This window comes from Rhinoderma darwinii, chromosome 7 (genome assembly GCF_050947455.1).
Source record: "Rhinoderma darwinii isolate aRhiDar2 chromosome 7, aRhiDar2.hap1, whole genome shotgun sequence".
Classification (NCBI taxonomy): Eukaryota; Metazoa; Chordata; class Amphibia; order Anura; family Rhinodermatidae; genus Rhinoderma; species Rhinoderma darwinii.
Window position 1 is genome coordinate 123292292 of NC_134693.1, and position 22984 is coordinate 123315275.

The following is a 22984-nucleotide window of genomic DNA, read 5'->3' on the forward strand; positions in this document are numbered from 1 at the left end:
TGAAATATTCTCATTGTATTCTATTGGCTGAATAAGAGTTATTGTCACATTGCCTCTGATTGGTTAATCTCAAACCTAAACCCCTTTTAAATGATATTATTGCAATTGAGTTTGGGAATAAACCCCCAGAGGAGTATTTTGAGCATACCAGCAGCATCTGTGTGTTATTTCTCCTCTCTCGATATATATCGGTATGAAATCTCCTGATCAGGATGCTGGATAAAGTTCCTGCCGTGAGTGTCTGTTGGAACACTCGTCTAAATTTAAGTCTAATATATTTTGAGCCATTGACTTCCACGACAAAACCAAACAACGGGTAAGTGACACGATTTGGTGGCCAGGAGTTGATTAGGATGTGAAACTTACGGTCTCCTCATGTCGAGCCTGTGAGCTGATGGCCAGTGAAACCCAAACCAGAACCAGTTACACATACAGTATTGTCTAATGACTCATGGGAGAAGCTGGCTATTGATCTGTGAAATACCCCATCTGATCACCTTCTTTTAGTAGTTGTGGATTATTATTTACGCTGACAAGAGTTAATAATTTGTCACAGGCTCCAATGTCAGGAAACTTCCTCCTCTGACGTGAATGAAGGGGCTGGCTGCCTGGCGACCATTGGGGGTACAGCACCAAATTTAAAAAGTAAGTACATTCCAATTTTTTTTTCCTTTTTGGGCATTTAGCAGCAGTTGCAATTCATTTGTGTGGGTTGGAGAACACCTTCAACCACCACAATACATAAATTTATCATATTATCAAAAATGAGCATGGGCCTTATGGGCCTTGCTATAGCTTATCAGGTTCTCTGGTTGGCCAGTTCAACCCCATGATTAGCTGGTTGGGAAAGTTATACATTGACCAGAGAGGTAAGGCTCAAAGTGTGTAGATAGTAATGTATCTAATTTTATAGATTTAATTCTCTAGAGTGCTAGTTGTCTTTGTCCTATAGGCGGTGGCATACACAGAAGAGAGGGGGCCCCATCTTAATGATCAAAATGGGCACCCCTTATGGTAATTGGTTTTAGCACACCTGATAGAAGGGCCTGGTGTTAGTTTCCCTTTCCACATAGGTTTCCACGTAGCAGGAAAGCGTTTGAGGCCATCTAGGGCTGGGCCTCCGCTCTCCAAGGGCTTAATAGCAACCACATTGTCTTCCTATGTGGTTTGTATGCCCTTGCCTATAGTGTAATGATTTCAGACAGGATTTACTATCCTTTAGGCTACATTCACACGAGCGTATCAGATTCACACGCATGAAAAACGCGCGTGAATCTGGTCCGTGTGTGTTGTGTTATTCATCAGTGTGCTTTGCGAGGGGCATGTGTTATTTACGCACTCGCAAAGCACGTCTTTTTTTATTATTATTTTCAATTGAATTGATGCGCAAATCACGAATATCAATGGGTCCGTGGATTCCATGCACAGCACACTGACGTTATTCACGTTCGTCTGAATGAGCCCTTAGGCTATGGAGTTCAATATGAAGATGAGCTGGCTTATGTGTAAAATATCAAGGTTATTTGTTTGGTGGTCAGAGAGAACAAAGGACAATTCAATATAAAGCATTTATTGTATGAGGTTATACATTACATATGAGGTTACATGTACAAATGTGCCACACAAAACATCATTCCATAAATTGTGGGTACATCCTAAAGACAAGACTTCTGTATATCATAAACACTTCCATGATTGGAATTTTCTTCGTTAATATGCAGCCAATCACTGGTAAAATGCATGGATATTGCCCAAAAAATGGTCTACTTTATTCATGGGCTGAAAATCAGCAGTGGTGGTCCAAGATCACAGCCTTTACCGATATGATTTTCACATGTGATATATGAAACATTATTTACTATCAATGTCTAAATTCAATAGGGCTATATAAAATAAACTAGCATAAAAATACTATACGAATTAAACTGGCCTGAACTTCATTTCACTTATTTTATAGGAATAATGCATTCCTTTTCCGCTTTCCCAAATAACTCCATCTGCATAGCTGGTCTGCTTTCCTCTCAGATACATTCCATTCAGATTGGAAAAATGGCAGTCTCCATACCACCAAGCACCTTTAAACTTTATTGCGCAATTATCTGGATATGCATCATTGTCTCGATCTTTGGTACTGAAGGGGCGGTCGTTGTGATAAGTGAGAGAGTTACCTGTATGCAATAAAAGAAGCAACAATAATTAAAATTTCCATTCAAGGCCGGGTTCCCACGGGACAGATACGCTGTGTAAAAAGCATGCAGCGTATCCGACCTGGAACCCGCAGGACTTTCCGTCGACATTGTGGTGCGATTCTTCGGATGGAAATTCTGCTGTGTAATTAAGCGCACATACTTACCCCCTCCCTTCTCTGACGTACGCTCTGGCCTCCTTGGATGACGTTTCAGGCCATGTGACTCTGCAGCCTGTGATTGGCTGCAGCGGTCACATTGGATACAACGTCATCCCAGGAAGCCGGACTGCACGAAGGAGGGCGTTCCGGCGTTCTGCGATTTTTGCAGCGTAAATGCTGTGAATACGCCGCAAAAGTGGCAACACTTGGCTTTCTGTTGTGGGTTTTGCATTCCCATTGAATTCAATGCGGAAAACCCGCAGCAGAAAATCAATGAAAAAGCAGCATAAATTGACATGCTGCGGAATTAAATTACGCACCGCAGGTCAATTTATTAACGTTTACGCTGTGGTTTTATTCTGCCGCGTGGGCATGGGATTTACTAAATCTCACCGACTTTGCTGCTAGTGTAAACGCTGCGGAATTTCCACACAGAATTCCGTTGGGGAAATTCCGCAGCTTTTACGCTATGTGGGAACCCGGCCTAAGGCATTGCGCATTTTTGTTGCGTTTGAAAACGCAACCTAAAAAACGCTTCTTGATTATTGCATGCTTTTTTAAATACCCATGCGTTTTTCAAAGTCTTTCAGCTGTAACCCTATGACCATGAGGGTATGTTCACACGGCCTATTTTCTGACATTTTTCGGGCGGTAAACGGACGAAAAATGGCCGTAAAGTCGGAAGCAGAACGCCTCCAAACATCTGCCCATTGATTTCAATGGGAAAAATGACGTTCTGTTCCGACAGAGTTTTTTTTTACGCAGGTTGTTTTTCAAAACTGTCGCGTAAAAAAACGCCCGCGAAAATGAAGTGCATATCACTTCTTGAGCCGTTTTTGGTGCCATTTTTCATTGACTCCGAAGAAAAACAGCTCCAAAAACGGCAATAAAAAACACAAGCTGCTTAAAAAACGTCTGAAAATCAGGAGCTGTTTTCCCTAGAAAAAAGCTCCGTATTTTCAGACGTTTTTTTATCAAGTGTGTGAACATACCTTTACATTCAAAACCACATTACAGCTGAAACATTTAAAAAATGCATGTGTTTTTTCAGTTGCGTTTCTTTAGCCTGCGTTTAAAAATGCTCAATGTGAACCCAGCCTATGTCCTTGTTCACACACTGCAGATTTTCTGCATATTATGCATGCATTTTTTAAGACAAAACCAGAAATGTATCCAGGAGAACAGAACTACGAGCTCGTCCACACGCTGCGAATTCCTGCGTTTTTTCCGGCCGCAATTTCAGTCGGAAAAAACGCAGCAGAATGCAGTAGCAGCACAACGGATGAGATTTAACAAATCTCATTCACATGCTGCGTAAAAATTCAGAGCAGAAATTGACCTGCGGTTTGTATATTTCGGACCGCAGCATGTCAATTCCTGCTGCGGAAAGTGGCCAGATTTGCTTCTTTTTTCAGAGGTGATCTGAAATCCATTTCCTAACATTGTAAAAAACGCAGGAAATGGGACGTTTTGCCACAGCGGAATGTCGGCTATTTTCAACGGCAATTATTTCTGCAGCAATTCTATTGTGTGTGGACAAGCCCTTCGGCCTTCCTTTTTATATTTCCTCTGTTAAGGTTCCATGAAAAATCTGCTGCAAATCTGCACTGTGTGAACACGGCCTTAGGCTACATGCACACGTTGCATAATTTGGTGCAGACAATCTGCATCAAAACTGCAGATAAATGCAGTTAAGTCCGCAGCTAAAATGCGCACTCAAAGTCAGTTCACACGTTGTGTAAATACTGCGGTTTTTACGCAGTAAAATCAACAGAAAATAAAGTAGAAGCAAAGCGGATGAGATAAAACAAATCTCATCCACACGCTGCGTAAATACTGAGCGGGAAAAACACTCAGATATTGAACAGCGGTGCAGAATTTTATTCCACAGCATGACAATTGTATTGCTTATTTGTTGCGGGCTTTCCCCATTGAATTCAATGGGAGGTAAAACCCGCAACAAATAGCAGTTGTTGCGTGTTTTTGTGGCGGGTTCGCAGTGATCACGTTGAAAAAACGCAACTTAGAAAAAAAAACCCCCATACTTACCCAGAAGTCCGTGTTCCTCCCTCCAGCGTGGCCTCCTGGGATGACGTTTCATCCCATGTGACCGCTGCAGCCAATCACAGGCTGTATCGGCGGTCACATGGCATGAAACATCATCCCATGAGGCCGGCCTCCTGGGATGACGCATCATCCCATGTGACCGCCACTGCAGCCAATCACAGGCTGCAGTGGTCTCCTGGGATGAAACGTCATCCCATTAGGCCGGGCATTCCGGGTTAAAAACGGCACTACAGTTTGGTGGGCTTTTTCGCCCGGAATTCCCTACGGCGCACAGGGCGGTATACGCTGCATGCTTTTACACAGCGTATCCGTCCCGTGTGAACACGGCCTTTATGGTGTGTTTTTTTTATGCGTTTTTGTGTGCGTTTTGATGCGGAAATAGGTGTGGTTCTGTGTTGCGGATTTTGTTGCACTTTTTTTAAATAAACCATTTAAATACAATTCTGAGGCAGAAGCGCAAGATAAATGACCATGGTGCGGACTATAAAATACGTGCCGCATGTCAAAATTTCTGCAACGTGTAGATGAGATTACTTGAAATCTCATTTTCTTTGCTGGTACTGTATAAAGCCCCCTGCACAGGGCCATGTCCGTAATCACAGACGGTGACTACGGGCATGGCCGAACGCGGACAGTCACCCGCATTTGCGGGCCGTGCACCCATGAAAAAAATAGGACATGTCCTTTCTACGACACGGACGGACACCTTCCCGTAAATATAGAAATAAATGGGTCCGTAATTACGGATGAGTTCTACGGTCGTGTGCCTGGGGCCTTACACTGCAGATTTGCAGCAGAAAAGTAAGCGCAGCAAATACGCACGTATTATGTATTTGTTTCTGCAGGACGCAGGAAACTATCCGTTCACTGCTCTGTCATGCTATGGGCATTATCTACAGAGCAGTGTGGCACTATCTACAGGGGGCTATGGGGCACAATCTACAAAGAGAGGGCTGTGTGGCACAATCTGTAAAGCGGGATGTGTGTGGCACTACCTACAGGGGATGTGGGGTACTATCTACAGGGTGTGTGTGGCACAATTTACAGGGTGTGTGTGTGGCTCTATCTAGTCTCTGTGTGCGCCTATATAGAGGGGGCTGTGTGCCACTATCTACAGGGGGCCGTGTGGCACTTTCTACAGATGGTACTGTGGCATTATCTAAAGGAAGTAGCGTGTGTCACTATAGCACTATCTACTGAGGGTACTATAGCACTATCTACAGGTGGCAGTGTGGGGCACCAGCTACAAGGGGCACTGAGTGTGGTACTATCTACTCTGAATTTTACGCTACCAGTAGTGGTCAGAACATATTGCCTGGCCATTTTTTTTATTAGAGCTTGTAATATAAAGGGCTCGGCTGGTGGATATGTGCAGACCAATACTTGTAGCGTAAAACCCAGAGGATAGCGGGATCGTGGCGAAAATAACTTGATTTGAAAAGTATACGTCTGGAAATCCCTCTTTAAAAATCTTGCGTTTGTCCCTCATTGGGGAACAGTTGCTAGGGCAGACTAGAGTGATGAATCTTTTGGCATAACGGCCGCTGCGTTCCCCGGAGTACAGTTTTCCGGCTGAAAGGAGACAGCAGCAGACGATATGGAGGTGAGGAAGTCCTGCGATTTACCGACTAGTAAATATAACAATATTGACTTATTTACCGCCTCCAAGTGGTGTTCTTCTTGGTGTGTGCTAATTGTGAGAAATGCCATGAATTACGTGTCTCCTCGCAGATGGGACCTGTCGTTCTTAGCATGTGTCATAACTAGTAATTCGTATTTCTTCCTATTTATTACTCTTTTTATCCTTGGCTGCAGATTCTCAAACCTGTATCTTCGACCTACAGTATAGGGCAATTGTAACAGCCGAGTTGCAGATAAAGACCGGTTATATTTATAGAAGACATGACTTCAATTATAATACCTTGAGATGTCGCCTTCTTTCAAGTTCTTTTCAGCTTTTGTCCAGTTATATCCATTTCTGGGAAAGCTGAGTGACAGCTAATATGGCCACCACTAATCTCCCATAGAGGTTGTCACAAAGTTTTCCTGGACCATAGTGATAAAGTGAGACCTTACCTGCCTGTATACAACCAGATAACCAGAGAGATACCGGCCACCAGAAATTTTTGTTTGTTTATTTGTATATAGAAATTCTGGGACGAAAGCCACACCCCATTAGCCACACCCACCAGACAAACCACGTAGACAGATCAGCCACGCCCATAAGCCACACCCAGCACATATGCTGTGCCCCAATCCGTCTCCATAACCAAAATGTCCCTGGAGTGTAGAAGGTTCGAACTTGTCTGTTCCTCTGACGGAAGAGATAAACGGAAAGCCAAACAGAAGCTAAACACTGATGTGAACAGGCCCTTGCAAGAGCAGCGCACCCGCTGGAGACCCTGTCCGATATGCGCAATACAAGAACCGCTTATTGATTTAATGGGTTCGGTGCAATGTATCATTTCTCTTGCCAGTGGCAGACCCTGGTGATTACAGCTAATTATAGGGGGGGGGGGATTCTTGCTGCCGGGGGACATGCTGTATCTCCTAAAACAGTAATCTCCAAACTGTGGTTCTGCAGCTGTAGCAAAACTTAATGTCCCAACATGCCCTGACAGCATGACTTCTCGCGAAGCTTTTGGATATTGGGTCCCATGATAGAACAGTACATAAATATCTGTATTAACAGAATAGACATTACCTGCACTGCCTCCAGTGAAAGCGCCAATGTGCAGCTTATAATTCTCACTTTCCCCTGATACAGAAAAGGAAGCATAAGCTGCAAAACTGTAATTATTTTCAGAATCTGTCAGATCAACTCGAAACTCATGGGTTCCTAAAAGATGAAACATGTACAAAGTCAGTGTATGATGGAAGGAGTCATAGTCCAGACTCAACTCAAGTTCTACAAGTTCATACATACTCTGTTGGGTAACTTTTAAGAGAAGGGAGTGCAGAGATTTTCATTTACACAGTAACTAGTACTTCACAATACGAGCAGTCCATAGTAATGACAGAGGATTTTGATGGAGATCTGAAGCTGATATACTAGTATATTGAAATGATATGAAATATTTACCTGAAGACGTGAGGCGGTGAATATTATCATTTCCCAACCAGAAACCACTTAGTTTGTTACCAAACCCTCGCTTGTAGTCATTCCACTCTCTGAAAAAATCTACACTGCCATCATACCGTCTCTGGAACACCTATCGACAGGGACGAGATAAGTATAACTTTGGAGGTGGTGTGGGCTCTTTTGTTTAGAGGGTGATTTTTAAGAAAAAACAAAAGGTTCTTTATGACCAGGTTCACACACACACACACACACACACACACACACGGTTTTAATGCAGTTTTTGTCTCAGTATTTTGAGCTGAACACAGTAGTTAACACAAAAGAAATAAGATGCATCAGATTTTTCTTTATTCCTTTCCTTTCTTTTGGATTCACATCCGGCTTTGGCTCCAAAAAATTAATAAAAAACTGCCACAAAAACTACATCAGAACTGTATGTGTGATTTGGCCTATCACTTACAATCCATCCTCCTCCATCTGTATCCATGTCACACAAGACTGTAGAAGGATTCTCTCCATCTGGATATATTTTATACCACCCACTGAGGAAAGTCCCCTGATCACGCAGTTCCTTGCAATTTCGAGGAGCTGAAATAAATAAAAGGATTGTTGGTGTGTACCAGTGGAGATACAATAAATAATATATTAATATATTTTTACTCCCAAGGGGTGGTTTTTATGACCGAGGAAAAATGTTTATATTTACTATATAGTAAGCCAACAATTACATGTTATTTATACCTACACCTGTGATTATCAACCTTACTATGGGGGAAACCCTGAATATTTGTCTTGCTTTCCTAACTCAAAAAATCTTGATATATGAAGAGGTAAGGCATTCTATAATTCTTGCCCAGGTGTAAATTCTTGCGCAGATTTTTTGACTGCTTTGCCAAGCATCTTTGAGTAGGATGAAGAGATTCCATCTCTACTGTAATGTCAGATTCAAACGAATCGGGAAACTCGGACATGAAAAATATCAGTTTTTCACGTCCGAGGTGCCGCCATGCGTTTACAAGGATCCCCACAGACCTGGGTTTATGGAGGGATTGTGAAAACGGAACAAAATAGGACATATTCTATTTTTCAACGGACCCTTTACACAGTCTGTTGAAACAAGGGCCGTGTGCACAGCCCCATTGAAATACATGCGTCCATGTGACGGCCGTTTTTTTACCGGCCGTCACACGGACGTATTCTACTTTCGTCTGAATAAGGCCTAAGGGTGGCTTCACAAATTGCAAAAATTATTACGTTTTTCCGGTGTTTAAAAATAAAACCAAAAATACAAGAACGGTGTGGCCAAGCGTTAGCTGTAATACAATAGGTCAATATGAACTTCAAACAGTGCAGTTATTTTTCCTCCATTCTACTGCATTTTGTGCCAATACATTCAAGTTTAAAAATCGAAATCAAAATTAAAAATCCCCTGAGATAAAGAAAAGTCAAATTATTAAAAAAGTTATGTTAAATAAAAAGAACCAGTAAAAGAAAACCCACACAAATGCACATTATTTACAATAAATAAACTTTATTATATATAAGTCCCAAAACATGAAATATACACACAATTTTATATTGTCACGACTGTAAAACCTGCACAATTTTTCTTTTAGCGTCATTTATAATGATCAGTGTATGCTGTAAAAAATAATAAAGTAACTCCTTTTTTTCGCCCATTTTTGCCAAAATAAAAATGTATATAAATTAAATAGTAAATGTACCAATAAATGGCACTTACATAAAGTACAACTCTTCCTGCAAAAAACAAAGTCTCAAAAAAATTTGTTCTGTCCTCAAGGCCAACAATTGTCCGTGTCCTTAAGGAGTTAACAGTATATTGTAAGCTCACCCTAGTGGTGATTGGAGGCAGACAGAATTTTATCATTTAACCTTTATAAAGATATATTAACAAAATAAATCCACACAGAATATTGGACCTAAAATCAATATGATGTTCAAAGGTGGATATTTACTTTAAGGCACAATATGACCAAGTGAAAATTTCTCCTAGCATTAAATTTCTGAAATGGTCATTGTAAGCCATGTACATCAGCTTTATAAGACCCTGTACAGATCACAATTGTGATCTATACTTATTGTGTACGCCAGGAAAACCGCACAGTGGACACAACAAGCGTATTCATCAAACCCCAATAGCCCAATGGCGACTACAAGAGTGACCTTTTGGCCTTTGTCGATCCGGTCAACCGCAAAAAAAAAAGGGTATGGAATAACTTAGTACAACTGTATACAGAAACAAAAAATGTACGCTGCACAGTAAACATTTTCTTACGACGTGAGAAAACTTTTACTGTGGGTGACTCATCGAATGGGACCCTTCGGGCAACTTATTGAACTATATGACTAAACAGTGGGAAATGTCGCAGCCCTCCGTCAGATGTATATATCAGGAGCTTTTCCTGGTGTAAATGTCAAATGATGATGCAAACAGGGCCTGACATTTTCTGAATAAACATATAACAGCACCCACCTACCCAAAAAATAAAAGTATATTTACATATTTTTGTGTTTTTCTATACTCAATGAATGCTTTTTATAAATACAGGAACAGGAGCAATAAAACATTTATATTCTATTGTCATTAAATGTAATAACGGATATAATCAATGGGCAATGACCATAACATAAAACAAATCCTAAAACATTAGGTGCCATTATTTTACAAAACAAGAAACATACAGAACATAACTTTATAATATCTTATTATCTATTATCTTATTAAGTGTATTATCTCTCAAGACCCACCATATGCCGGACCTGAGATGCCGGATTCCCCTTTCTCTCCTAGAAAAAAAAGAAAAAAGTAGCAACAGATGTAAAATATGATAAGAGAATTGATGACATTGATTCTGTTATTTTTTTTTTCATCAGTTCTTATCCTTTCTTTTTGTAAAGTAAAAAAAATAATTGAGCGGTACATAATGGGGGAGATTAATTAAAACGGTCAAAAAACTAGCAGACTGTAATAACCGGATTCCAGCTCTAATTTGTTAAAGGCTCTTTTTAAATAAAAGTAGCAACCTGAGCCCGGAGTGTGCGTTTTGCGCGCGCAAAAGGTACATAACAGCTCGGTGTGTCAGCAACGTATGATGCGGGGCTGCGTGATTTTCGCGCAGCCGCCATCATTATGACACTCTGTTTGTATGTTTGTAAACACAAAAGCACGTGGTGCTTTTCTGTTTTCATTCATAGTTTTTACTGCTTTTGTGCGAATCACGCGCGTCACACGGAAGTGCTTCCGTGTGCTGCGCGTGATTTTCACGCACCCATTGACTTCAATGGGTGCGTAATGTGCAAAAAATGCACAAGTATAGGACATGTTGTGAGTTTTAAGCAGCGGACACACGCTGCGTGAAAATCACGGACTGTCTGAACGGCCCCATTAACTAACATAGGTCCGGGCGAGGTGCGTGAAAATCACGCACGTTGCACGGACGTATTATACGTTCGTCTGAATAAGCCCTGATTGGCAGCTTTTTACAACAACTCCACTTTTCCTTTGCGCCAGTTTTGATCAATTTCCCTCATTGTCTAGCGTAAATACTTTCACTTTACAATTGTCAAATTTATAGCTCTAAAATGACTCATTAATTTTCTTAAACCACGGACTCCATGTGTAGATATTCTTCAGAAGTCAGTTTGTATTGATCCTCTCACCTTTTTGTCCATTTAATCCAGGAGAACCTGGAGATCCTGTAGTAATAAAAAAGCAATAAATACTGGTACGTAATCTTATGTAGGATGTGGATTGTTCAAGTGTTATATTGCTGTACTTATCAATACTTACTAAAATATTATATTTCACTTTTATTAACAGTCCCTATCATACACAGGGGATAAAGAAACATTTTCCAATCTGGGATAATAGTGTATAGAAGGCTCAAACTGGCAATTGTAATACCAGCCCCTTTCACACGTTCTGGATTTGACAAGGATTTCAAGGCGGATTCCTCTCCAAATCTGTATCAAATCTGCTTCCAATGCAAGTGAAAGTGGTTTCTGTAACCCCGTTCCCGCATAACAGAATATTTCCGACACGGCTAAACATACCCTTATGTGCTGAAGGGCATTATAATAGACTGTGCGAGAAATGCATTAAAACATCATAACCTGTTGTAAATGGTGTGTTCTACCTACAGATCCTGTGGGGCAATTGCAGGCAAAATAAAATGTTCCTGTAGCCAAGGAGGATTATCATAGGGTCTCTCTCACTTGTGGAATAATTCTGGTAATAAGAGCATTATATTAGAGGACAGCTAATTATGCAACTTTCTTATATGTTCTTAAAAAATAAAAAATAAATCACAAACATATAGTTATTTAAGTTATTGCCATCTTGTTAAATCATAGGCATTGTGAGTGGAGGAGAGTGCATATAAAATATATTTGTGCATATGCATAATTTAGAGGTAAACTTCACAGAGTTTTCCATTCACTACAAAAAAAAAACCTTATCTGGATGCAAACCTGGCTGCCCTGCAGGTCCGGCCTTTCCAGCGTCTCCTTTAGATCCTGAAATAAAAGCAGAAATATCTATCTATATGGTAACCCCACACATTTCCTTATTTCAGTTGTCCCAATAAATAATTTATAAATTGCAAGTTAAACCACCCATAAAGAGACAGTGAAAATAAATATTCACCTTTTTCTGCTGATGGGCCGGCTTCACCTTTTTGTCCAGGAGGTCCAGGCAGACCAGGACATCCTCGGAGAATAGTCAACTTATCAGTTTCTCCAATTGACGCATATTTTACTTCTGAAAGCAAGATGATGGATGAGCATGATGTACACTTACCATAAAATGTAGGCAGTTACTACTAACAAGTCTCTACTTTTTTGACTTCCATTGAGTAAATAAAAAAATAATAATATTCAGTTTAGAAAACCATATTGCTTCTAACCTGTAAGTCTCACTTCCACTGATCTTTGCACTAACTGTTATAGGGAATATCAACACTATGAGGCCAAAAGTATGTTTACACCCCTCATATTTATTGAGTTCAGGTGTTTCAGCCACATCCATTGCAAACAGATGCATAAAATCAATCACACAGCCATGCATTCTTCATAGAAAAACATTTGGGAGTAGTATAGGTTCTACTGGAGTGCTTAGTGATTTTAAAACATGGCACTATCATCGGATGCCACCTTTGTAACAAGTCAGTTGATTAAATTTCTGGTCTTCTGGATCTTCTTCGATCAACTGTAAGTTCTATTATTGTGAAAGGCCGTGATTTTCGGGCGGCCGGGCACAGAGTGTCAGCCGCGAGCCGCCCGGAAATCGCGGGCTGTGTACATGACAGTGGCCATTATTTCCAATGAGCCCGGACCACAGAACACAGCCGTAATAAGGCTTGCCCGTTCTTTCTGCGGTCCGGGCTCCGGGGCCATGCACGGACCGTGGAAACCACGTTTGTGTGCATGGCCCCATAGGAATGAATGGGGCTGCAATTCTCCCATGGATTTTCCGGGGAATTTCGGCTGCAAAAGCACGTTCGTGTGCATGGGGCCTTACTGTTTTGAATGATTACACGATCTTGAGGAAAACTCTTAACTTTGGAGAGAAAGACTTAAAAAACGTGCGTTCTGGAACAATGTGAAATTCATTTTTGGCTGGAGGTAAGGCTGGGTGATAAATCAAATTAAATTGATTCAGTCGCCATTTCACTGAAGCACAATTCTGGTTTAGAATCGAGAAATCGATATTAGTATTAGCCACGCCCCACGGCAGCGGCTTCTCATTATTGCAGACCCATATGCAAGGGGTCTTCAGGAAGGAGCCGTTAGAGTACAAAGAGAGGCAAGTACAGCAGGCTCTCCATATCCCAGACCGGCCCAGCATCCACTTCATTCTCCTCTAAACATCTGCTGGGCCACCTCAGCACGCAGCACACCCGCCATGTCCTGATATGAAGAGTAGAGGATGAGAGACACGGTTGCACACACTGGATCTTGTGGGATCTGAGGGAAATGGGGAAAGACCCAGGGAAGGGAATGGAGAAGCAGGCACTGCAGCCAGGAAGTATGAAAACAGAGGAGAGAGACTGTAAATAAGTGTCTCTCTCTGTATATGAGACAATCTCTCCAAAAACGAAGGGGGTGGGGGGTAGATCCAGCGCTGATGAAAGAGTGTAAAAGGAAGCTTTTTCCAAGTTTTAATTTAAATTGTTAAAATAACGATCCATGGAAGAAATATGCTGAAGAAATATTAATGTCCTGTATTGCCAAGATATTTAAGAGGGGTAAATGGCCTACGCGTTTCGAACGCCGCCTGCGTTCTTAATCATGGCTCTGTGAATACTGACTGCGAATGTGGAATTTTATATATCCGGGATGACACCTGTTTATTTGATTGCGTTTCAGGAGGAGTTCCCCGTTGAGACGCAAGAGTCAGTTCTTTGTTGCCCGCCTTCATTTGATCAAAGGACCGGGATTCATCTGGTTGGTAAGTATTTTGAACTTTTTATATCGATGTTGTTAGTTAATACTTATTGTATTCGTGAGAAAAAAGTAAGCTCCTTCGTTTGTATACACATTGTGTGTAGGAGCTGATGGTATGTTTTGGAAAAATTAGAAAACAGGTGTGTACATAGAAATCGCTTGTTTCGTTTAGTCGCACATAGTCAGTGTAATGTGTATGATGGCTGAATATGGGGAAAAAAGAAAAAACTAGACACATGAAAAGGTGTTTTGGTGATTGAGGAACAATGTGTGAGAAAGGCTAAAAAGGCATGTATATATTATCTAAATGGTTATTTTATCGGTATTTCAAAATATATACATGACTGGTTAAAACAGAATTAAATTATGATTAAACAAGATGTGTATAATCTTGTCAAAAAAGGAGAAAAACCCTGAAAATCTTGACTATGTTCTATATGATCCCACAAATTATTTTTATTGAAAAAAAATAAATATATATATATATATAGCCCTTCATGTTCTTTGTAGTCCTACAGGTTAATTTCATTAGAGGATATATCGCCCTTCGTTTTCGGACATGTATGTAGGTTGATAGTTATTAGGTATTAAGTATGAGAAGTTGAATTATAATTGAATAATATTTTATGTGCATTATATGAATACTCATATTTCGTTGTTAATATTATATGTTGTGTTAGTAAAGAAACATAAGCTCTTTTTTTAGATTAAGGCCGTGTGGTACTCTGGTGTTTAATCGGAAAATCCAATAAGCTTCCCTTTGATGCATTTTGTGTTTTACGTCCCCCCCCTCTTTTAGATCTGTGAATTTTTTCGATTGCATAGCAGGCGAACGTATTTGTTGATCTTTTGTGATGTTGGATAAAATGCCTTGCTGCATTGGATATGTTGATAATATTGGTATTTCTAATGTAACTGAGGTGTTCGAGTATACGGGTTTTTAATTTGCGGCTAGTGCACCCGACATATTTCAACTTGCAATCGGTACATTCAATTAGATATATTATTGACTTTGAGTTGCAATTAACATAATTTTGTATGGTAAAAATTTCGGAATATTTTGAGTTTGAAAAGGTTTTGGAAGTGAGGGTATATGTACAAACTTTGCACGGATGCTGTCCGCATTTGTAGAAACCTTTATTTTCTAACCACGTTGTTTTGGGTTCTGCAGAAGAAAAAAGAGATGGGGACAAGATGTTTCCTAAGGATGGAGCCTTCCTCGCTACTATATTGCATCCCTCCTTCAGAATGGTCCTTAAGCTGTCATCCTCCATGAGTATAGGTATGTACTTGTTAACAATCTGTTTTATTTGTGAAAATTGAGTGTTGGTTTATTCGGGTCCATTTTTTTGCATGTATTTGACTGTTTTAGTAGATCAGCCCTATTCGTTTTTGATGTAATGTTGTCCGCTCGTCTGAGGGACCATTTTGGATATCCTCTGTTAGACAATCTCTCTTGAATTTGATCTTTTTCCTTTGTATATTGAGAGTATGAGGTGCAATTCCTCTTTGCCCGGTACATTTCTCCTACTGGTATGGATTTGATGGTCTGTTTAAGATGATGGCTGTTTGCATGCAGTATTGTGTTTCCGCTTGATGGTTTTCTGTGGGTTTTTGTTTCGATAATTTTATCGGTTTCACCTTTTAAATCTAAGTCCAAAAATGTGATAGAGTTTTTGTTGTTATAATGGGTGAATCTTAGATTATAATTGTTGTTATTTAGGAACTTGATGAATGGCAGGATAGTATTGACGTCTCCCTTCCATATAAATAGAAGGTCGTCGATATACCTGCCATACCATTCCAAATTCTTATCATACGGATTAATTGCTGAAAAGATGAATTTTTGTTCCCACCAGGACATAACGAGATTGGCAATTGATGGGGAGAATTTAGCTCCCATTGAAACTCCTGCTATTTGCAAAAAATATTTTCCATCAAATTGAAAGTAGTTGTGTAAAAGGAGAAACATCAGTATGTCCAGGATATATTTCTGGAAATCTGGACTATATGTACTGTAGGTATCCAGATGGTATTTTAGTGCATCATGTGCAACTTGGTGTGGGATTGACGTGTACAGTGAAATGACATCACAAGTAAGCCAAGTAAAGTTGTTTTTCCAGATTTTTTGTTGGAACGCACAAAGTACATCTCTAGTGTCTTTCAAAAATCCTGGTGATTTTTGGGCAAGAGGCTGTAGTAAAGAGTCCAACCATTCAGATAGTTTTTCCAATAACGACCCTATGCCTGACACAATGGGCCGCATGGGTGGAGGAGAAATGTTTTTGTGGATTTTTGGTAGCGCGTGTATGATCGGAGTAATGGGGTTCTCTATATAGATGTAATTGAATTGTTTCTGTGTAAGAAAACCTTGAGTAAAACCTTCAGTTAGTAACGATTTCATTAGGAGTTGAACCTTTTCAGTTTTATTGACGTCCAGATGAATGTAAGTGTCTTTATCCGATAACAGGTCCAGTATAGCCTGTTGGTAGTCTTTTTTGTTCATTATTACTATTGCTCTTCCTTTGTCTGAGTTTTTGATGGTTATTTCTTTATTTTCTTTAAGTAGTTTGACAGCATTTTTCAGTCGGCTAGGGATGTTTGATTCGACTGTGTTTTCCTTTATTTTGTCTGATAACTCTTGTAACTCTTTTTCCACCAGTAGTTGAAATTGATCTATCGATTCGGTTCTGGATGTTTTAGGATAAAAATGAGGGTTGGTGGTTGAGAAGTTGGTAGCTGTACATGTGGTCTGTGATGATGTTTCCGAACTTAGGGTCTCGAGGCAGACTAATGTTTTTAGTTCTTGAAAAGAAAATGTATTGATGTGATCATGTTGTGTACTTATTGCTTCAACATTATCTTCAAGGTTAACGGACATGTAAGGTACGTTTGCTATATCAGTAACTATCATAGGCTCATTATTTATTACGTGTGGAATCAAAAAATTTCGTTTTATGGTTAAGTTACGTACAAATTTGTTTATGTCCAGTAATGTATGAAAAGGGTTGAAATTGTTACTGGGCGCAAAATTGAGACCTAGGGACAGTGCTTCTATTTGTGTTTCTGTAAGAGATGTGGAAGATAGATTGACTACATTGAGATTTATTGGTGGAACTTGCGGGATCAGAGGCGGCGGCTGTGATCTTGGACCATTTCGTTTGTGTTTTCTGCCGCCCCTTCTACCGCGTTTTTTGACATAATTGTTGTATTGTTGTGTCTATAGTTATTTCTGGAGGGTGGAAATCTAATGTTCTCGTCTTCGGAAAGACCATCCGTAGAATCCAAGTCTGTAGAGCTGAAGCTTACTTTATTTTGAGGATCTCTGTATTTGTTGTAACGGTTATGGTTTTTTAGAATAGGGCGTAATCTGTTGTGATTTGTTTCCCTTTTGTTCCAGTCATAAACTTCGTTTTCTTTGTAGTCTCTTAAGTCTCTTTGGAATTTTCTTTTCTTCGTTTCTGCTATGAGTTTGTTAAGTTTTTCAATAGATTGTGTTGTTCGTGTGTCCATTAGTGTTATGTCAGGTGAGCTGGGTATAGCATCAATTTGTGACTTGATCTCTGCGATGTTAATCTCGAGTTCTTTCAATTTTATCTCTTCTTCGTTAGTAATCAAGTGCATAAGTTTTAAAGAACATTCAGAAAGGGTTTCGTTCCATTTGAGATTAAACTCTGCCGAATAGTTAAAAGTGGGTATTTTGCGAATTCTTAACCCTCTAGGTATCATTTCTTTGGATAAGTAGTTTCTTAGGGTCGTCATGTCCCACCATATTTTTGCTTCTTGATTTAGAAACCTTTCCATATTTTGAAACATGTCCTTGATGGTATGGTTACATTCAACAGACGTCTCCGAGTTACCGAAGACTTTCGCGGCCATTTCGGATCTAGTCAATTGAATATCTTGGTTCATTTTATTAACTGGTGTGAACAGTTGTCTATGTTTCAGGTTTTTACACCGGAGAAATTCTGGTATGCGTGAGTTTTAAAACCAATAGAAAAAATGAATGAATAGCCTCGATATTTCTGAACACAATTTGTAGTATTTGCGTTTTTCTTTGATAGTAATAATATGTATTGAATCTTGGAATAACACAGGGAACATATATTCGTTATATACAATCTCTCCACTCTGTATAGGAGAGACTTTGTTTTGCCTGCTTAGTAATAGGAGCAATTAAATGCATTGGTTCATGAAGACAGCCCCTGCCTATATGCCCTATTAGGGCATATGGACATCACAGAGGGACCCCCTCTATGAGCCAGAACAGAGAGCTGTTCTGAAAAAGAGGTTCTCATTCTGGCAGACTTTAGCCATCTTTATATTACAAATATGGCCATTAATCTACTACAGGGAAAATGCCTGGTTGGCTATGGCTTCCACCTGGACAATCAGCTGTTTGCCAGGGATGTCGGGAGCAGAACCCCAGAGATATCAGCATATCGCCCAAGTGGCTGCATTCTGAAATGGGTCATCTCTGATGAGAAAAGGAATTAATGTGCCCCATTACTTTACCAAAGGGAATTGCATACACAGCAACTCCTTAACCAGTTGCCGTACCAGGATAAACATTCATGTCCTGTTGATTACAGTACTAAAACCGGTCATGCAAAAAAAAAAAAAACCTCATACATCTTAGTCAATGAAAAAATAAAATAGTTATGAGTTTTGTAATGCGGAGACACAAAAATGACTATTTTACAAAAAACATGTCTTTACTATTTTGCAAAAGTACTAAAACCTAACAAAAACGATAGATATTCGTACCAGACAAATTAAAAAGAAATTACCTTGTTATTTTTACCGTAAATAATAAAAAACAATGAAAATAATTTTTATTTTGCATTTCTCTCCAAAACTTATAAAAGTCATTGAATAACTTATATGTTCCACTAAATGGTGCCTTTGAAACATGACTTGTCCCTGAAACAAGCCCTGACATCTCTATAGTGACGGAAAAATATAAAAGTTATGGCTCTTAGAATGTGACGGAAAAAAAAATCCCAAAAAATAGCTTGGCCCTTAAAAAGGACCTGACGCCTCTCCTGACATGTCTGTTTTAGTAAATAATTATATTCCCCATGAAATAACAATGCTGGTGCACCTATTTCTTATTACTCTATGTGATAACATTCCTGTAAAGTTTTTGCCTGACACAGCTTCTGTGTCGCCGCCCGTGGTTAATCAGCCTGCATCTGTTCCTAGGTCTGCTAGAGTGACTTGATCTGCTACCACTCAGGCTGAGAAGTGGGAGAGCCTATCGCAGCCTGGCCAGGCGGTTCTAGCTCCTGCCCTTGGTCTACTTATACCTTCATTTGCTGCTTGTCCTTTGCCTGTGATTCTCCTGTTTCCTGGCTCTGCTGTTCCTGCTGTTACCATTGACCTCTGCTTCATATTGACCCTGGTTTGACTGACTATTCTCCTGCTCTGCATTTGTTACCCCGTACACTCCTGGTTTGACTCGGCTCGTCCACTACTCTGTTGCTCACGGTGTTGCCGTGGGCAACTGCCCCACTTCCCTTTGCTTCTGTGTACCCTTGTCTTGTTTTGTCTGTCGTGCACATATTGAGCGTAGGGACCGTCGCCCAGTTGTACGCCGTCGCCTATGACGGGCTGTGCAAGTAGGCAGGGACTGAGTGGCGGGTAGATTAGGGCTCACCTGTCTGTCTCCCTATCCTGACATTACAGTTCCTCTATTATTCTGCCTAGAAATGTATAAATAAATTGAGATATAAATGTATTCCACATACAATAACAATTTTGGGTCATCTTTTACTAAAACATACATATCAGGAGAGGTGACAGATCCTCTTTAGTGCAAAATAGGCCGGTCTTTAAGAGGTTAAAATGGATTGATTATCAAAACAGTCCCTTTTACAAGTGAGAGTGATCACACATAGCACCTGAGGGACAATTCTGATAATCTGTATATATCAATAAATAGTTGTGCATGCAGTTTCTTTATGTAGAAGAATTATCTCTTGGTATTTTTCTACCTTCGCAGAAATTCGTCCTTAAATTTGAAAAAGACCTAAACTGGAGGTACACTTTAATTTCATCATTTTAGTATTATTATATAGTTATTAAATTAGCAATATTAAAATTTAGAGTATTACATGTGTACTTTTTTTTTTTCCTGCCAAATTTATATACAACCATAGCACCCTTTTACATAGTTTGTACGGTAAAAAAAAGACACGTCTATCAAGAGACACATGTCTATCCATTAACTGTTTTAGGTTTCATCCTTCACAAATAATGATACCAAAAGAAAATGAGTCTATACAGATACATGAGCATGAACATACCGACTTACTGTATCTACAGGTTCCCTCCTTTGCCCTCGACTGCGCTATTGCTCTTGCAAATAAAGCCGGAAAGTTTACGGAACGGAAATCAAGGCAAACGGAAGCATTACCATTGAGATCAATGGTAATGCAAATGGAAGCTTTAGTTTCTATTTGGCTTTCCGTTCATGGGTTCCTCTGAAGGAAAGCTGCAACGGAACCTATGAACGGAAAGCCAATGCTGATGTGAACAGGCCCTAAATCTTGCTAGTTTAGTCAGCAATGGCCATGATGTATGTTTCTGTTTTGTTAATCCTGCTGAAAGATACACAGTTCTTCTATAAACAGTATGAAAAACAGCTTTATTTGTACAAACAACATTTTCGTAGCTTAAACTTAAAGGGCTACTATTCCCCAAATGGCTTACACAGATGATCGTATATATAAAATATAAAAAACCATATATTCCATTCTTGTATATTAAAAAAAAAAAAAAGATTTTTAGGGAGACTATAGAAATGTATACATATGCCCCCCACCCCCTAGTGGTGGCTGTCGGCAGCCTTTGTCGGCGACTTGCCTGCTCTGGAGAGTCTTTCACATCTCGCCTATTTTTGGAGAGCAAGTATGATAAATACTAACATTCCACTTGATTATACAAACTAAATATAACTATATCTATATGTGTCAACCTTGACATACTTACCATCAAATATATATTATAAGACCTTGAAAATTTTGTACAAAAACATTTTATTAAATGTATTTGTAATTTATTAATTTACTTGTAATTTTAGTGGAACACTGTCCACCTTTAGTTCTCAAGAGCAATCACTACTTGGTAGGTGTCCTAAATATTAGTTGACACCTATACTACTAGTAATAATAATAAGTTCGTTTTTAAGTTTTTAGTCAGCAAAAGACTGCTTCAGAACAATATCCACAATAGATATTTTAGATCAGTCTAGTATCTACTGAGAATAAATTACTCACCTGGACAGGAGTCTTCAGAACTACTAATACAGATTACCAGGCAGAGCACAGTGGCCACCGTAGGCCACATAGTGACAATACTCACCATCTGGCCTTTGGCTGTCTGACTGAAATGGGTTTTTATTTGAGCCTACCTAGAAAAACATATGTGTATTTCCTTTCATATGTAAACGCCTCTTAATGATCTTTCATTATGCACAGTAAATGTTGCACAATTCAAGTATAAGCTACTCTTTGTTGATCTTGTTGATTCGATTGGCCATAGCAATGATCCCTAACCATATACTCATGGAACATCTGGTATGTCTCAATGCTTCTTCTTTTAGTAATTTGTTCAAGTCATTTATAATGTAATTCTAATAATCCAGAACTCACAAGACCAGATATTTGCCATGCTACTCGATTTTCCACTTTCTTGGGTTGACATCAAGTAAATAAAATAAATATAAAACACATATAAATCAGTCAGACAGAGTTCACATGTAAACATCAAATTATATCCATTCCCACAACACAGCTCATTTTCTTCCTTTTTCATTGCTTAATTTTTTGCCTATACCCTTGAAAACTTCAGTCCAAGGGATCAGTGTGGATCTCAAGCCATTTTGTTTCAACAATGACCTAGCATGTATATGTAACTTTGCACAACATTTGAGAGTTGGCATATGGATTTCAATAGGTTTTGTGGACTTTTACATTCAATAGATAATCAATGTGCAATTTGTGGGGGACCCCGCACTTGGATCCTCAACATTAAAGAGGACCTGTCACTAGGTCATATAAGTTGAACTGGTTAACTGGCATGAATAGTGCTGTCTCCCTGATTCCAGGGCTGTTTTTCTTTTTCTCCTGGCCCCTCCGTACCAGAGATATGGCCCACTGTTGTGTTGGCTCCCTATATGCTGTGGTTAGCCAACAGTGTGGAGCTAGCTTTCATGCCTCTGATGCTGAGCAATCAGCGCAAGTCAGCTCGAGGGTAGATCACGCCCTGTTGTCTAACTAGAGCAAATTAGCATATAGGGAGCCAACACAACAATGGGCCATATCTTGGGAATTGGGGCATCCAGAAAAAAAAACATTGCTGAAATCAGGGAGACAGCGCTATTTAGGTCAGTAAACCAGTTAAACTTATATGACCTAGGTCCTCTTTTCTAAATAAGAAGAAAAAAACAACACGGCGCCACATAGTGTAGATTATCTACGAGTAATTGCAAAAAAGGTGAAGATAAATTGTGCTCACCTAGAGAAGTTGTGCAAGGCAGGCACAACACTGTTGGAACGGTAAAGACAGCCTACGTAGTAATCACCACTGCATGGTATGTGTTGGAGGCACACACCCAGAGTGTGTGTAGGTTGCTTGAAGAACTCTGAGATACAGCTGCTGCCCAGGTCCAAGCTGGAAATTTACCGCCAGGTATAGGATACAAAATAGGAGAAAAATGGACCAACCATACTAGGCGCTGCTGTTTGGAGACATATTTAATGTAATATAGGCAATTGCAGACTACGCGTTTCGACGCAGGACATGCGCCTTCATCAGGCCGAAAACTATGGTAACAACATAACATCTTATATATATACACATGTGTCAACAAGAAAAAGCAATCAAATAAAGGAAGAAGGGGAGGGAACAAGGGGCGGGGGAAATCCGGAAACAAAAGGTGCACAAGTAATATGGCCTAAAACACAATAGAAGTTCATACAACGTATAATAAAATGTATTAATTATTGGTAAGTTTATAA

At 39.7% G+C, this 22984-nt stretch overlaps 1 protein-coding gene across 1 annotated transcript; it reads right to left on the bottom strand.

Moving 5' to 3' along the window:
- Positions 1-1920: 1920 nt before the first annotated feature.
- LOC142657365 (ficolin-1-like) lies at positions 1921-21329 on the bottom strand. The gene is made up of 9 exons (XM_075832389.1): positions 21242-21329; positions 12163-12276; positions 11988-12032; positions 11178-11213; positions 10266-10304; positions 7957-8084; positions 7497-7626; positions 7119-7253; positions 1921-2168 (listed from the first exon to the last, which is right to left on the bottom strand). Exons 1-9 carry the CDS (start codon positions 21327-21329, stop codon positions 1921-1923), a joined length of 963 nt encoding a protein of 320 aa, XP_075688504.1.
- Positions 21330-22984: the final 1655 nt, after the last annotated feature.

Coding starts and splice junctions, on each gene's coding strand:
- LOC142657365 (XM_075832389.1), bottom strand. CDS start 21,329: ATGGTGAGTATTGTCACTATGTGGCCTACGGTGGCCACTGTGCTCTGC. Junction 12,033..12,162: donor CGGCCCATCAGCAGAAAAAG/GTGAATATTTAT, acceptor CTTTTATTTCAG/GATCTAAAGGAGACGCTGGA. Junction 2,169..7,118: donor TTTCACTGGAGGCAGTGCAG/GTAATGTCTATT, acceptor TATTGCATACAG/GTAACTCTCTCACTTATCAC.